This window comes from Pholcus phalangioides, unplaced genomic scaffold (genome assembly GCF_987345545.1).
Source record: "Pholcus phalangioides strain wild (caught in Gottingen) unplaced genomic scaffold, Ppha-v1.0 ptg000024l_1, whole genome shotgun sequence".
Lineage (NCBI taxonomy): Eukaryota > Metazoa > Arthropoda > Arachnida > Araneae > Pholcidae > Pholcus > Pholcus phalangioides.
In genome coordinates, this window is record NW_028301616.1 from 29,853,935 (window position 1) to 29,871,582 (window position 17,648).

At 37.0% G+C, this 17,648-nt stretch overlaps 1 protein-coding gene across 2 annotated transcripts; it reads left to right on the forward strand.

Annotated features, from left to right (window-relative positions):
• Positions 1 to 734: 734 nt before the first annotated feature.
• On the forward strand, positions 735 to 17,610 carry LOC149069190 (chitinase-3-like protein 1). 2 transcript variants are annotated; one of them, XM_089250803.1, is made up of 9 exons: positions 735 to 823; positions 8,358 to 8,424; positions 9,290 to 9,490; positions 9,598 to 9,854; positions 10,008 to 10,111; positions 10,978 to 11,101; positions 11,329 to 11,514; positions 12,089 to 12,214; positions 17,005 to 17,610. In XM_089250803.1, exons 2-9 carry the CDS (start codon positions 8,364 to 8,366, stop codon positions 17,410 to 17,412), a joined length of 1,467 nt encoding a protein of 488 aa, XP_089106929.1. In that variant the 5' UTR covers positions 735 to 823; positions 8,358 to 8,363; the 3' UTR covers positions 17,413 to 17,610. The 2 variants fall into 2 exon arrangements, with proteins under 2 accessions (XP_089106929.1, XP_089106928.1); XM_089250802.1 differs by lacking the exon at positions 735 to 823 and adding an exon at positions 6,514 to 6,608.
• The last annotated feature ends 38 nt before the right edge of the window (positions 17,611 to 17,648 follow it).

Below are 17,648 nucleotides of genomic sequence, written 5' to 3' on the forward strand. Positions count from 1 at the left end.
GTCATCCGCAATCATTCCCATAGACATAATGCTATTTCGGTTTTTTTTCCCACGCCCTTCAGGACCATTATTCCGAGTTTCGGGACCCCCCAGGATGAAAGAACTCGGCCCTAATACGTGTGGTGATTTGCGTATATTCCTATTAGTCATTCCATTTTAAAATTTTTTCGTCGTATTTGACGGAAAAAACATCAACAGTTTTCACCGGAAACTGCGGTTTCTTTTTGTCCCATTCCATAGGCAATTAATCACCCCCATTGTTTACCCCCGGTGAGCCTTTATAACTCACCATCAGCCCGCTCCATATTACACATATTACTCATCCGGCCTAGTAAACGTAAATATAAATCGAAATTTTCCCTCACTTTTTTTTATTTTACCAATTTCACCTGATTCTCTGAAAAACATTCCGATAACACCCATCTCTCCGTCTGGTAATTAGTGTGTTAGTTGTTATTATTACCATCAAGGATTACACATGAACGCGGTTTCGAGGTCGAGGTCAGGACCCTCTCTTTATAAAACAAAAGAACCCATTGCCTACGCGCCTAGTTGCAGTATTGTCGTAGGCTTTCTTTTTTTTTCTTTTCACGGCTCGTGTCGTTTCATTATGTAGTAAGGCAACGTGTGTCGATCCGTAAATTAGGTTTCCGCTTTTATTAATTATTAATATATATATTTTTTTCTTAATTGGATCGTGAAGATTATATTAATTACGAGGTTATATAAATGGAAGGACGTTCGGCCGATAAGTCGTCAGTTTTGGTGATTGAAGTTTGATCTCGTCGGTAGAAGCCGGGCCTGGTTTTGTTGTCTTGAAAAGGTAGGCCGGTATATAATTATATAGCTTTTTTTAAGAAGTATTATCTTAACGCTTAAGATAACAATTATCTTACCATTTCTAAAATAGAATTTTCATTATTTTGTTTCCCATACTAATTTTATTAGCATTTACCACAGGGGTCTTTAACGTATGGCCCCCACGGGTCATATTCGGCCCTCGGAGTTTTTGCCGTGGCCTGCCGGTCATTTTCAGGAAATGGTTGAAAACATCGAAAAACGGATAATTCTGTAAATAATGAAAGAAATAATTTCGGAGTTAATCAAAAAAAAAATTTTGTAATTAATGAGAAAAACAATTTTTTTGAATTAATGGGAAAAACAATTTTGAATTAATGAGAAAAATAATTTTGCAATAAATGAGAAAAATAATTTTGCAATAAATGAGAAAAATAATTTTGCAAAAATGAGAAAAACGATTTTGTAAAAAATGAGAGAAATAATTTTGCAATAAATGAGAAAAATAATTTTGCAATAAATGAGAAAAACAATTTTTGAATTAATGAGCAAAACAATTTTTGAATTAATGAGCAAAATAATTTTGCAATAAATGAGAAAAATAATTTTGCAATAAATGAGAAAAACAATTTTTGAATTAATGAGAAAAACAATTTTTGAATTAATGAGAAAAATAATTTTGCAATAAATGAGGAAAAATAATTTTGCAATAAATGAGGAAAAATAATTTTGCAATAAATGAGAAAAAACAATTTTTGAATTAATGAAAGAAATAATTCCATAATTGTTGAAAAATTTCTGATGGAAATTATTTAACAATCAATAAAATAATAATTGTATATATAATTATTGAAATAAATGATTTCAATATATGTAATGAGAAATTACAGAATTACCGCAATGAATTATTACAGAATCATTTGGGTTCACAGTGATTTTGAGCTTAAAATTAATCAGAATTAGTTCATTTAATCAGTAATTAATTTAAAAATTTCAGAATTAGTGGAAAAAAATTATTTCAAAAATAATCAAAATTGATAATTAATAGGATTTAATTTCAAGAATAAATGAAATTCTTCCATTACTTTTGTCCCCGTTTAAATCACTGCCGCATTGGCCCATTCTAAGATGATACTACTAAATTACTTGAGTTTGTGGCCCACGGACTTCGTGTAACGTTGACTCAGCCATTAGTGAAGATCCCTGATTTACCAGAATGGGTCATTTTTCTTGACTTCTTACTAATTTTTTTTCTCTCTCTCTTTTCTCATATTTTTGTATTAACAATAAAAATAAATTATCTGAATTTCAATGCAATTATAATCTTATGAATTATTTTAGTTTCACCATATTCTCACTGACCAATTCTGTTGCACTACAGCATAGCTGCCAAGTCTCCCGGAGGCTCCCGAATTTCTACTCTATCTCCCGGACTACCGAAAAATTCTTATCTTCCGAATTTCGCCCGTGATTGTAAAAAAATTCCTACATTTAGGAAAAAATTATTCCCCGAGAATTTACCCGAAAAAAAAAACCCTGTTTCATAAGTAAATTGTCGTCATATTTCGTCAAATCAAAAAAAAAAAATTCATATTTGGGGAGAAAACCCGAAATTCGCCAATCTCCGGCCTTTCGAAATCCAAAATTGGCACAATCGCGTGTATTTGCTTGATAAACAAGTCCCGTTTCGATCCCGACAGATTTTTTGGTTTGAGAGAGTTGGTTTTTGAGAGGTAATTTAACCCCAAGTCTTTACTGGTCGGCCATGATTAGCGATGGCTTGCACTGTGTCACAGTTTCTGCAACGGGAAAATATCCCCAAAATTTCCCCTTTACTAATGACAAATCGCTTTTTAAAATGTTTTAAAAAAAATCTTTTACATTTATTTTTGTACGGATTTCGGATCCACGCGAAAATCTCCCGAATTCTCATTCTCCAACGTTGGCAGCTACACAACGGTGCTCAATGGTTAGAGTGGGCCACTTGAATAATTTTTTTTAACTTTATACGGGTCACAATTTAAAAATCTCCAATTGAGAATACTGTAATGAAAATTTTGAATAAAGATGAGTAGGCTATGAGTATGGGATCTACGGCTGGGTCAACGATGCCCGACCCAATGGGTCCCGAACATAGGCGGATATTGACTTGGAAGTCTGGGGGGGGGGGCAAGGTCATTATTGCTGGGGGGGGCACGATGATGATGATGATGTCAATTCATCTATGCATATATACATTAGATCAGTCGACACCCCACGCCCCCCCCCTGTATCTCCGCCCATGGTCCCGAATCAAACAGAGGCTTCTAATTATTGAAATTTATATATATATATATATTATGTACTTTTATGTTATGTTTTTATTGCTTTTTTGAAAATTTTATTTAATTTTGCTATTGGCTGTTCCCATACTGGGTTTTACCACAAAATGCAGTTTTTTGGGACTCTATTCCCCGAATTCATGCTTATAGCGTCCACGAACTCGTCAAGGTGGCCATGATTAGAGCACAATTTCTCCGCTAAAATTATCCCTATACCTTCCCTCCCGTTATGTTTTGTTTGATTCAGTGAAATACGGCATTGGGATTTGTCACACTTGGAATACTCTATTCATTCTGATAAATATTCATTGACCCTTTTACGATCACGAACGAAATATTTCGTCCAAACACGAGTGAAATAAATTCAATGCAGTGCTATGAGTTCCCTGTCCCCCACCATCGCGAAGCTTTATTGTAATCCCTGAACCAAAGTTCTTTTTTTTCAACCCGTTTTTTTTATATATATATTCCTATTAGTGATTTTTTTCCTCGCATACAATGTAGAGAGCTGGTTCTCAAAGTGTGGGTTGTGATTCCCTGGGAGAGGGGTTGCGCCAATAATCTATAGGGGTCGCGAGTGATTTCTCCGTAATAAAAACACCCAAATAAGAAATTCATTTTTACTTTAAAAATATGTCAAACCAAAAAATGTTTTTACTCAGCTGAGCTAATTACCATGTATAATACAATATAGTTTTATCAAATTCTAATTGTGCGTGTGTAATAAACGATATATATCAAAATTAACACTTATTAAATGATGATTCACAGAAAATCACCCGTTTTCAAAATTATATATTTCTTAAAAATTAAAAACACAGAATGGATAAGTAATACGTGTGAATATAAGGAGGAAAATATGTCTACTACGTTTTGTGAACAACTTTTGTTGATGGTCAATTTCAAGCGTAGAATCATTTTGAAATCGGATGATGATTCATTCTTCACCCTGTATACGAAAATCAAGCAGCGTACACCTCTCTACACTCCCATCATGCGTAGGGAAGTACATCTAGAAATAAAATAAATAGTTATATGATACTTTAAAAATATTGAATATATATCGTTAAAAGTCAAAATATCCCCTAATTAAAACCGAAACAAGTGTTCCGAAAAGGCTTTCGGAACAGCACATTTACTGGCAAAAAAAAAAATCGGAATATCCAGGAAAACCGGGGCATATGGTCAGTTTTTGTAGGGGGTCGCCAATAAATATTTTTGGTAAAAAAGGGGGTGGCAGTTCAAAACATTTGGGAGCCACTGATGGAGAGTAATATAATACAAGAGCGAAAGAGAACATTGTGTGTGTGAAGAGTGAGTGAAAGGAGACTGTAAAAAAAAAAAACTCTCTTATCTACTTATCTATTAAACTGTTTTAAATGTGACCCGCAGCATATTTCACTTAAAAGACCCGCGGCACATTCACAGACTACTTAAGTGGTCCTATTTGATGATAAGCATAGGCAATGAGTGCGACTCAAAAAAGATTGAAGACCCCCATTGAGATGTAGGGGCACCTGGAACATTACTTTTTTCAAGAGCAGGAGCTGGGACCTATCTTAAACTCGACGGACCTATCTTAAGGCTATATATTAGATGAGAAAATAAAAAAATTTTGCAAAGGCGTCGAAAGTGTTTCGAACATGTGGGTTTTCTTCTTTAGTTTTATATCCTCTTCAAATTTGAGCCAAAACTGGCTATTGAAAAAAAGAAGAAGGTTTTGATTGATTTGAGTTCATTGAAAGTCAAAATACCCTTTAAAAAGAAGAAAAATTAATTAATTAATTAATTAATTTGAGTCGATATCTTTACTTGGACCATTTGAGTTAGATGCACATATGTGTACCTCAGAGAGAGAGAGAGAGAGGTTTGAAGGAAGAATAATTAAAACCATTTTAAAGCATTCAAACCGATAAAAATGAAGGCACGCGTCTCTGGAGCGAAGAGGATACGGGAATTTTTGATTTCTAAATTAATTCTGGGGTTGCTCAGACCCATGCTACAAATTACCACGGGTGCTCGAGTATCCACAGAAACCCCGATTCCGACACCACCATTTGCACACACTGCGCCTGCGATTCATTCGGCATAGCCTATTAAATGTAGCATGGTATTATGGGGTACTGCGATACATTTCGAAGGTAATACTATATTGAACGTATTAACCCTTTATAGTCCAGAGGTTTTTTCGTTGGTACAGTTCGTACTTTATAGCAGTGGTGCGCAAACCATGGGTCGCAACCCCCCAGGGGGAGGTCACTTCAGTGAGCTGGGGGGTGTCGCGAGAGATTCTCCAAAATAAAAACTTCCGAATAAGAAATTCGTTTTTATTTAAAAATGAGTCAAAACTAAGGAATGCCTTTATTCAGTTGAGCTAATTACTATGTATCATACAATATAATATTTCATCAAATTCTACTTGCACAGCATATCGGCTCCTTCATGCCAGAATCATGAATGTGCAATGTCCTTGCAAAAAAAAAAAATAAAGTGGGAAATGACGTTTGAATGTTTACTCTACTGGTGATGTTACTCTATAGAAGTTATTTTCTTAATTTTTCAACGTGTGTTTCAATAGGGATACACATTCCGTTTCGGTCACAGAATGTACATGTAAACCGGGACATATGGTCAGTGAATGAAAGGGTCGACGATAACATTTTTGGTCAAAAGGGGGGGGGGTCGCACAAGTTTGCGCGACACTGCTTTATAGTGCCTCCCCCGCAATAAGGAAGGCCCCCTGAATATTTGTCCCTTTGCGTTTTTTATATGGCTTAAGTTCTGCTAACAAGTAGAATTCACAGAAACCTTCCTCAATCGTAAGGGGACCTTGATCAATGAGGTACTGTTGTTCCCTGATGCTGTCCTATGCCGAGGTGTACTCGACATAGGGCCACAAAAGGTCAACAGGTGAAACATCACGGAACTTTAAGGTACCACACGAGATAATATTCTCATCTCCAAAGGCGTAGAAGTACTTCGCTTGAGTTGTATTTTGATGGCAAAATTTTGATTTCTGAATGAATTTCAGTGGTACAAATACTGGGATTGCTCGAGTACCCACTACTACTAAACCATACATGCACCTCGTCCACATTCCTCTGCGGAACTTTCGCGTACCCATTCCATCCTCTGCTCCGACCCCGCTACCTTTTTGCGTGAGAAATATGCACGAAAATCTTAATCTTAGAAAGGATAAGCTTTTGATACATATTTAGCGAAAGCGAAGCTGATTGACGTGTGAAAATCTAATCAAAGTATTGATTTTTTTTGATTCGGAAGAAAAGAGAGGCAAACAGCATAACAGAGATTCACTCGCGAACCCAAACAGCTGTTGTTATCAGTCCTTATTAATGACATAATGGTAAGAAGATAACAATAATTCCAGATAGTTCAAAAGATTCATTCGTCAAGGTTGTTGTTGTTTCAAGCGATATCTATGCGTACGGTGAGAGGATTGGTATTGTACGCAAACTTGTAATCTTACAGGTAAGTAAGCCTACGCGAATTTCTTTTTCTTTTATAAGAGTAGAAACAAAAGAAGTAAATATTCGTGTGTATTCAATTTCGGATCGAAGAAGGAAACGTTATATTCACGGTCGAGTAATAAGGATGAGAGATTCCGCCAAGGACATTGGCCATTATCGTAAATATGACATACGGTGGTCGGTCTCTCTCTCTCTCTTTCTGTGAGTCTTTATGGCGATTGACTCGAGAAAACTTGGACAAAAACAAGAGATTTGACCCTTCTCTCTCTCTTGTTTGTTCTCCAAAGGTAAAGCGCGTTATAGGTTTGACCAGAGTGACGACGTCGTCTTGTTTAGAGAGAGAGATCGACGATAGGCAAAGCTGCATTAAGAGTTACAAGCGGCTTTGACGATAGGTGACGCGTACTCAAGGTATGTAGTAAGTCTTTAGAGTCATAAAGATTTTGAAAATCGAAATACGCCAAATAATCACCTAAGGGAGCGGAATTGTTCCTTGATAGTCGAACCTTCAAGAATTTATTGTTGTGAAAATTCGAAAATTGAGGGGATTTTTTCATGTGGCCTCTATAATCAGAGGCGTAAGTGGGAGGTGGGGCACAGGGGCCCATGTCCCCCCCCCCCAAGACAATCAAAATTTCAGTTTTTTTCTAATATTTTCAGAATATCGAAATGAAATATCCTTATCTGCTAGCTTGATCAATTTATATTTATTTAAAATGATTTTGGAGAATGTTAGTAAGGCTCTCATTACTCTATAAAAGTTTTAGAATAGTTCTTTTATAAAACTTGAAAAATGCAACCAATAAGCGTGTCGGTTTACATTTGAGCCAATTTTAACCACAATGCCTACTGACTGTTTTTCAAGTTTTTAAAATATCTTTTATAAAACTTTTATACTGATTTTATAAAACTTGAAGAATACAACCAATAAACTGATCGGTTGCATTTGCCCGAATGTAACCAATCAGCTTCGTAGTTGTATTTTTCAAGCTTTACGAAACTTTCATAGTGCAATCCAGGCCTAAGAACGGGATTATACAATAACAGTTTGATAAAATACCTTTTACAAAACTTTTAAAAAAAAACACCAATAAGAGCATCGGTTACATGCGAATGTAACCGAGCGCTTATTGGCTGCATTTTGCGAATGTAACCGAGCGCTTATTGGCTGCATTTTCCAAGTTTTATAAAATAACTTTTCTAAAACGTTTATAGAGAAATTCCGGCCTAACACGAAATTCTGTGTAAGGAATTCCTTGTACCGCTTCCAAACCCAGTATGCTCCTCTGCAAAGGTCAATCCTGCGTATGCCCCCTGAATTTGCTCCTATTTTTCTAATATACCATAAGAAATTCATTCCATAAGACTTAAATAAACACCAAGGCCGAAATGTTCAAGTTTTTTTAAAAGATCTTTTACAAAATTTGAAAAATTCAACCAATGAGCCTATTTTTTACATTCGCTCGAATGTAACCGATACCAAGCTTGCCAGAAATTCTCAAAATTCTTACATTGGCAGGATCAATATACAAATTGGCCACTTCACGAACTGGCCAATTTCGGGCTTTGACAGCAGTATACCCATTGCTATTGAATATGATAAATGCCGACAGGGAATCCATATGTGTTGATATGATGGTTTGTTGACGAATAGCCCACAGGTTATAAGCCCACATGATTAGTGCAATTGCCCTGGTTTATATTTCATATAAAACTCCATACGCCATTCACTTTTCTTTTTTTCTTACAGAGGAAAATGTGGCTGAGAGTGATCTGCCTCTTTCTGTTGTCCGTGACGTTGGCTGCTGCAAGCCGAGGTAAAGCTTACTTTCTATAGCTCACTTACTTACTCTCATATAAATGTGTACGATCTTAATCACATGTCCGTTGTAACGAGAGCTCACAATCACGGGAAAAATTGTCGTTATAATTGAATTTCAATTTTTTTTTCTTTTTCGAGTATCAACTTGTTCAAAATTGTTGCTTTATCTGCATTATAATCATCTTTAAGATCATTTCGTTACAAAAAATTAGGGGATGAACAGGACTTCAGTCTTGAAATTTATTTCCGGTCTCATAGCTGTTGCTTTCCCAAGACTATAAATCCCCCAACAGTTCCCTAATATTTCTAGTCGTGGACCCCCCCCCCCCCTCCGGAAATATCAGTGTCTGTGCCATTTATGTGGCAGCAGGAACTACAGCCATCTATCAGCGAGAACGTACGACGCAGAACATTCTATCCAGTACTAGTAAATGTGATGCGATAGCAATGCAATCTACTGGACTGCAAAAGAACCAAAAGCAAAGTTTCATAACGGTTTCAATTACAACAATATTACTGCAGCAGTCTACCAGCGTTGAGGCGGTGCTTTTGCACTTTAATTTAATTAAAACTTTTCTTTTTAAGTAATTTATTTATATTGGTTTTTTTTTAATTAGCAGTATTTTTTTATATATAATTCTACAATTGAACTTTAAGTAAATATGAATAAGTTATTTGAATAAACATATCATCATCGTCCACTAGCCCCCCTCCCCACGAGTAGGCTGCAACCATAGGCTCTATCTCCGCCTATGACCAAGATCCACGTTATTAATCGTACTCGTTACATAGGAATTTTACTATTTGCACCTATAAATGACTGAATGAATATACGAAGTTTTTTCCGATTTCCAATACAGACCGCAATAATAAGCCCTACAAAGTGGTCTGCTACCTGGGCAGCTGGGCCAACTACAGGCGGGGAGACGGAAAGTTCCTCATCGAGCATATTGACCCGTACATATGCACTCACCTCGTTTATGGATTCGCCAAGTTGGGCGCTAGCAACAAGATTGCGGCTTATGATCCTTATCTAGACCTCAAGGAGAACTGGGGACTCGGTGAGTATGTTCAATCTTGAAATCTTGCATGTCACTGTGAACGTGTGAAGTTGGTGAATGAGGAAAAATTACGGAACCTATGTTAATTAGTTGAAAACTACCTACAGGTGCCTTCAGGCGTTTCAACAAACTCAAAGAGATAAACCCGTTCCTGACCACCATCTTGGCCATCGGAGGCTGGAACGAAGGCTCGATCAAATACTCCAAGATGGCGAAAAATGCGACCGCCAGGGCGATATTCGTGCAAAGCTGCGTCGACTTCCTTCTGGAATACAACTTTGATGGTCTCGACATGGACTGGGAATATCCTGCCAATAGAGGAGGAGTACCGGAGGACAAGCAGAACTTCGTAACCCTTCTCCGGGTGAGTTCCAACTTTAAGAATCTTTCTATTTTATTCGGGCTAATGGAACTAAAACTACCATTAGCTGGAATGGTATAAAAAACGAAATTCAAAGCCATTTGCTTTCATTTGAATGTAAACCACGTAGTAAAATCCAATTTTATCGTTTTATAGGAACTCAAAGCCGCTTTCGAACCGAAGGGTCTGATCCTCACTGCCGCAGTGTCTGCTGGTCAGCACACTATCGATAAAGCCTACAACATCAAAGAAGTGAGCCGGTGAGAGCCCAATTTTATACATAAGTTATACTATTTTCAACAAATATAAATAAATTAGTAAAATAAGAAGCATCAGAGAGATCTTTCTCAAAACCGGGGCGGCTCGAACTCCCCTGCCGCCCGCTTGCGAAGACTCATGCGCCGCCCCTAAAGACGACCCTGGTGAGGTTTGAAAATTGAAAGAATTTTTAGCCTGGGGAAAGCGTCCCGAGGTAAACCTGAATTTTTTTATCCATCCAAAGCCTTGTACATTGTTAACCCATTAACCCAACAAAATGCACTCGACCATGCGTCCCGCTTTCAAAGAAACCGTCCTCTTATTGATGATGAATCATATTTTCTTTTCTTTTGGGGTTAAATTATTTAATTAATCTCAAATCTCCAACATAGAGTTGGACAATGCGACAAAATACCTACTTCCAGGTTCCCAGGGCAGAAACTAGGACGTGGGGGAAGGGGCGGTCCCGGTAGTTACTCCAGGCTTTAGACAAGTGAGAACCCGAATTCTTTCTTTGTCCGCTCCAGGAAAATTATTGGGTTGGGGCACCACACTAGCCCAGCGTGAGTTCAATTGTACCTCTGGTATTATGGCCCGGCCTACTTTCCCAAGTTTTCTCACGATGTCGGCCTCATCGAAAAAAAAATGAATTTGGCACCTACCGGACCACCTTGCATCAGAACATCGAACTTTGGCCAAAATCTCCGGTCGCTTCGTGAATTGGCCAGCAAAAGCCTGAATCATTTCTTAAAATCGGACTTTGGCCGCAACCCTTGGCCAATTCGTGAATTGGTCACACTTTGGGTTTTGGTGGTAACATATGTGCATACATATACACATATTTTTTGTATATATATATATATTCTAGGTACCTAGATATAATAAACTTGATGGCCTATGATTTCCACGGATCCTGGGAAAACACGACTGGTCACAATGCTCCGTTGTACGCAAGGCCCGACGAAACCGAGGAACAAAAGATTCTGAACGTGGTACGTTATTTTTGACACGAAATCCTTCTCACGTGCACGTTTATCTGACAACACTGTACAAAAGCCTCCTAGATAGAGACTACGAGTCTAGGCAGGCTTTTGATTGTATAAACATTCCGTTTATCCATACATTTTTATATCCGATCCCATAGCTCCATCTTGCATCTATTCACCAAAGAGTAAGAAATTCTAAAAAATATATTTTTTTTTATTTTATTTGTGTGAAGGACTACGCAGTCAACCTGTGGATCAACAGAGGAGCACCAAGGAAGAAGATAGTCCTCGGAATGGCTTCCTACGGTAGGTCCTTCACGCTGAGGAAAGCCGAAGATAATGGACTCGACGAGCCTGTCAGCGGTAAGGGAGCAGCAGGAAGAGTGACCAAGGAACCCGGAATGTTGGGATACAACGAGGTGATTCAATAACACCACAGCGAATGCATACTGCTACTATATTAACTAAATTTAACCATATATAAAACAGGGTATCACAAAACTCCACCGCTAAAATGACAGGGGTGATAGCGCACGACAAGACAAAGAATTTTTTTCAAATCAAACTCGGGGTCGCAAACGACTTTTATTTTCAGCACACGTTAGCATGGAATTAAAGCCACTGACGCCAAAAAAAAAGAAGAGAAATTAAGTCCCATAGTAACGCTGAAAATGTAAGGGGGCGAAATATTTCGCCCACACTCATACCACCTTTAGAAAGAGGAAAAGGAAGGTATTTTCTTTCTTTCTCACACATAAGAGTGTATGAAACTTCCCTGTCGTTCTTCAAGATGTAAGCAGGGTTGCCATATTTTGGCGACTTCTGAAGTAGATATCTCTCAAATAAGTGTATTGCAACCCTGGTTTTCATTACAAATATTGTTTGTCTTGACGCATGCTATCAATTTTATTTTCATTTTGACAATATAATTCTAGGATGCCGTAATTGTGCCCTTTGGTAATTGTGTGCGTTGGTTTTATTATTATCAAACAGATCTGTGTCCATCTAAAAGAAGAAAGTGGTTGGAAAACCGTCTGGGTCCCGAAACACGAAGCACCCTATGCCTACAAGGACCGGCAATGGGTCGGATACGACAACGAGAAAAGCATTGGCATAAAGGTTTGTCGAATTCTTTTGTTTGCTTTTTTTCACGATATTAGTATAAGCAAGGCCGGTGCTAGAAATTCTATCGCCTGAGGCGAAAAATATTTTGCCACCCTTAAGATGCGACTACGTGAAAATAGTTTCTTTTTTCTTCACCTCTATTTCCTAGATAAAGTGGTTTCCAAAGTGTTGGTCATGACACCCCCCCCCCCTTTATGATTTAAGATGTTGCAAGAGAATTTCCCTGAAGGAAATGAAAACGTCCTTAAATGACACTAAATATATGAAATCAATGTAATAAATGTAATGGGGGTGGTCCCATAGTAGGTTCACCTGTTTACATTTTTTCTTACGGGTTTTGGAAAAATGTCTGCCCTTCAAAAGGTTAACTAGCACATATACAGTCAAACCTCGTTAGTGCGTCACCCGGTTAACACGTCACTCCGCTTAACGGGTCACTTTTCGGAAGTCCCAATTGTCCTCAGACAGGAATTGGTACAGCTATGACTTACTCCGTTTAACGAGTCACTCCGCTTACCAAGTCATATTTTTGCTCTCCCAATAGTGACTCATTAACGAGGTTTGACTGTATATCATACAACGCATTAAAATGCAACATAAAATTTACTAAAAATAGTTTGAAGAAATATCTTATTCAATATCAAGTATCACAAATGTGCTTCTATGAGAAAATACGAAAATTAATAAATTAATGTTTGTACTGAATCCACAGGAAAAATTTAAAAAATTTAAAAAAAAAGAATCGCTCTGCTCATTTCTTAGTTTTTAAAATCGTGATTCCCCGCGTTATGTTGCTTATACGTTGTGTTGTTCTATTGCGAGCATACAGATAAGTTCTTCCTACCTTTTTATTTATGCGTTGGCTGCAAAACCTTCTAGCGAAGTAATAGCCGTTGAGTTCATACATTTGTGACCAGAGACGTATGCGGGAGAAAACATTGGGGATGGGGGTTCCCGAAACGATTAAAAATTTAAATTATTTTTAAATATTTTTTGGTAAAAAACGAAAATATCGAAAGAAAATAACTATCCATTTTTGTTAATTTAAAATGCTTTTTGAAGTTAGGAGTTCAAAATTTCACTGGGATTCCTTGTGCTTCCCCCCCCCCCCAAACGCAATGTTCTTTGTCGCCTACGCCAATGCTCATGACCAGGGTGCAGGTTACTGAAATGTGGTAGGCTTTCTCATGGTACAACTTGGGTAACGCTAATTCTACAAGTCATTTGATACCGCTTGATCATTGTTTGGCGCAGCATAACCTTGATGGTCCACACCAATAAAAAAACAAACTCCAATCCAATCCGACGGTGCATGTTTTATAGCACATATCTCAGCAAATCCGTCGGAAACATATGATATTTGTTTTAGTGAAGTGCTGTTGTGCACTCTCTAAACGGCCTGTTCTATTGTGATTCGACACCACACGTTCTACGATCAAAAATACTTGTTTAGTTGCCTTATCATCACCTCTTAAAGTTCATCCCATGAATTTAGAATCGCCCTGTATTACATGTGAGAAACATCAATGAACTGGAACCCCTTCGCCACTTATCAGATAAAACTGTTATAATTCTTCTATTGTAATTATCGACCGGTTTTTCATTAATGCACCGCATGAAAAAAAACAATATGATATTAGTTAATATTTTATAAGCAATAATATTTGTATCCTGGATGAGGTAGGTTTGGCCCTGGGTAAGACTGGGCTACAAGAAAAAATGTTGTTTAAAGGGGCCCACGGGCTAAAAAAAAAGGTTCAGAACCACTGCAGAACAATATTGCATTACATATGAGAAACATATTCGGACTGAAACTTCTGCTGCCACCTATCACATAAAAATTGTTATAATTTTTCGATTAATGACTGGGTTTTTTTTTATTAGCGCACCAAATGAGGAAAACAAAATGATACATTGTTATTTAGTATTTTATAAGCAATAATATTAGTTAAATTATCGAGTTTGCTTCGAAATTTTAACAGTTGTTATTTGTTTGTGGCAAAATAATATCAGTAAAATAATTAATATAAATAATTAATTCTAAGACTTCTTTTTATTGCAAGTGATACTAATTTTGTTTTACCACACACGAATAATGACTGTTAAAATTTTGAAGTTTGTCAACTAAATTAATATTATTATTTGTAAAATATTTTATAATATTATAGTATGCTTTTTTTTATTTGAGAAATTTATCAAAAACCAGTCATCGATTTCAATCTAAGAATTGTTAGTTTTATTTGATAGGTGGCGGAAGTGGTTCCAGTTCATTGATGTTTCTCATGTGTAATATAATTCTGTGTTGTATAATGTTTTCAATAGAAATGAATTGTCTTTTGGGTTAGATAATATAATTGAACGACCGACGTTAGTTCACCCAAAATTGTAAAAAAGGAGCCACGGCTATACGCGTTTCAGAACTATATGAAGTTCCTTCATCAGTAGCAGAAATAAAGAAAATTATAGTAAAATACTCCTTATATATAAAGGATATATATCGATGATAATTACAGTAGACACGTGGATAACTCGACTATCCGGATAACTCGACATCTATTATTCCCTTGGTTGGCACAATACTAATTTCAATGTAGGAAAACCTCTCTAACTCGACACATGTTTGGCTTAACTCCGCTTAAGTCGACTACGATTTTTGTCTCTTCACCACGACTGGTTTTTACAATTGGCCTTCTATTATCAGTTATGAGAATTTTTTGACATTGTTCATGGGTACTTTGAGAATTCTTTGTTTCTTTATTCTCTATGATGGGTCCCTTTTTTTTCATTGGGGGCGGAGGGGGGTCGTGTATGTGAAGAATGAATGTTTGAAATCTGTTGGCTGGCTTATCATTTTAGTGGAGTTTCCAAAAAAGGTCTTTCATTCTTTTCATGGTCAAAAAAACGTGTGAGTATCGTCAACATCCAATAGGGATGAAAATCTTATCTATTTTTGATATCGTCTGCTGTAAAGAATGTTTTCGGTGGAACTCAGTTTCGCGATTTCTTCGAAAAAGAGTAAAAGAAAAAGAGCTAAAGCCTAGTAAGACGCTGAATATGTCATTTGGTTGTCTCTTGAACTCGCCAAAGAATATGGAGTTGCACGGAACACTATTTCAACATTTGCCAAAAATAAGGAAAAATTTTTGTCAGCATTTGAATCTTATGAACCAAGCAGAAAATGCATAAGAAAATCAGACTTCAGTGACGTAGAAGCAACTCTTTTGTGGTTCAAATCCACTCGATCTCACTCAATCCCATTATCCAGACCAATAATTCAAGAGAAAGCAAAGGATTTCGCAAAAAATCTCATTCAAGGTATTTTACTGCGAGCAGTGGATGGTTGACCCGATTCAAACAGCGCCATGGCATTGTTTTTAGGAAAGTTTGTGGAAAGAGCATATTTGCATCTCAAGAAAATGTTGAAAATTGGAAGAATGATATTCTGAAACCAAAAATGATAGAAGAGTATAAAGATGCAGATGTATTTAATTGTGATGAGACAGATTTATTTTTTCGCCTTTTGCCTAACCAAACGCTTGCCTTCGAAGGCGAAAAATGTGAAGGAGGTAAAAAACACAAAGATCGTTTGACAGTTCTTTTGGCTGCAAACTAGAAAAATTGAAACCGTTAGTTTTTTTTTATCGGAAAATCAAAAACCCGCTCGCCATGATGCATCGAGTTCATCTCGCCATGATGCATTGAAAGCTGTGATACGTCGATTCCTACGCACTCAGGTAAAAGCCTAACAATCGCGGGATAAACTGAACAGTGTAGAATTTTTGTTTTCTCTGCGGAAAGAAAAACAAACAAATATACTTGATTATTTTTCATGAGGTAAATTTATTTATATGTTTCGATTCTATTATGAAACAACCCCAAATTAAAATTAATGAGAGAATTAGCATTTTATTAAATCGAATTGTTTGAATGCGTATAATTACTTACACAGAAACGATCGGACAAAAATTTAGAGCGAAACCCCGCTAACTCGACATCCGCTTAAGTCGACATGTTTGTCGATACTTTTAGGGTGTCGAGTTACCGAGAGTCTACTGTATATAGTCATGTACTGTAATATATATATATATATAAACATATTCATCTCCCATATTTGTCAAACAAAGCGCATGCTTTGTTTGCTGAGTTACATATAAGTCATAATTATCATAATTTACATGATAATTTATATCATAATTATATAGTCATATGTACTGTATATATACAAACATATTCATCTCCCATATTTGTCAAACATATACGCTTTGTTTGCTGAATACACAGATGTTGGCCCACTGCGAACGCGCGTCTTAAGGAATCTCCCTATTTCACACCATTGGCGATTTTTCAGCCGTTTTAGCGATAGTTAGCAACTTTTATTTAACTTTGACAATTTTTTTCTCTTTGGCTGCAATTGGCAACTTCACTTTTTTAAAATTTTTTGCGATAATTGGCAACTTAAATTACATTTGATAATTTTCAGCGATAATTTGTGTACGCGTATGGATCCCGATTTTGTTTTCCGTATTTTTATGAAGAAAATATGGTCAGACTATGCATTTATTGTGTTGTGTGTATTGAAACTTTTTTACCGGAACCCCTTGACGGGCCGCATTTGGCCAACGGGTCGTAGTTTGCCCGTTACTATCCTAGGCAAGGATATTCAAACTCAGCGCAGTCCGAAATGGATTTTCTAATTACATGGTTGAAGCATTTTTAAAATTTTTGGGTCGATTGTTACTCATAAATATCAGTGATTTTTAAATGAATTCCGTCTGAAATTCTAGGTTGATTATTTGAAGAGGATGGGACTAGGAGGTGGAATGGTGTGGTCCATCGAAACCGACGATTTCCGCGGAAGGTGCTCGCAACAGAAATACCCACTGATAACGCTGATCCAAACGAGGCTGAACGGACCCATAAAAAGAGTGACCATACCACCAAGCATGAGAACTACGACTCCGATCCCAGAGGGAACCCCAGTCACAAACGACTGGTACTGGCACCAATGTTGGGAGGACGGCGTCGTAAGACATCCGAGGGACTGCACCAAGTTTATCCACTGCATCGGGAGCCCCAATGGTAAATCTTTCACGTTCAAGATATACCAATGCGGCGGTGGCAACGTTTTCGACCCCAAGAAGAAGATTTGCAACAAGAGAGAGCTGGTACCGGAATGCAAAAAGTACTACTGAAAGACATTGAAATAGACTTGAACCCAAAAATTGCAACCATTCTATAACCTCGTCAAAGTACAGAAACGCGCTCACCACCCATCGATGTATCAGTTTTTTTCCCGGCATAAAATCATTCGACGATTGATTCTAGAGAAGTGACTTCTGTAAAATTATCACAGCTTATTTGTCACAATAAACGAAATGAGGATGTTCTCATTTATAGTTCCCGAATTTTATTTATTTAGTACAGGGTG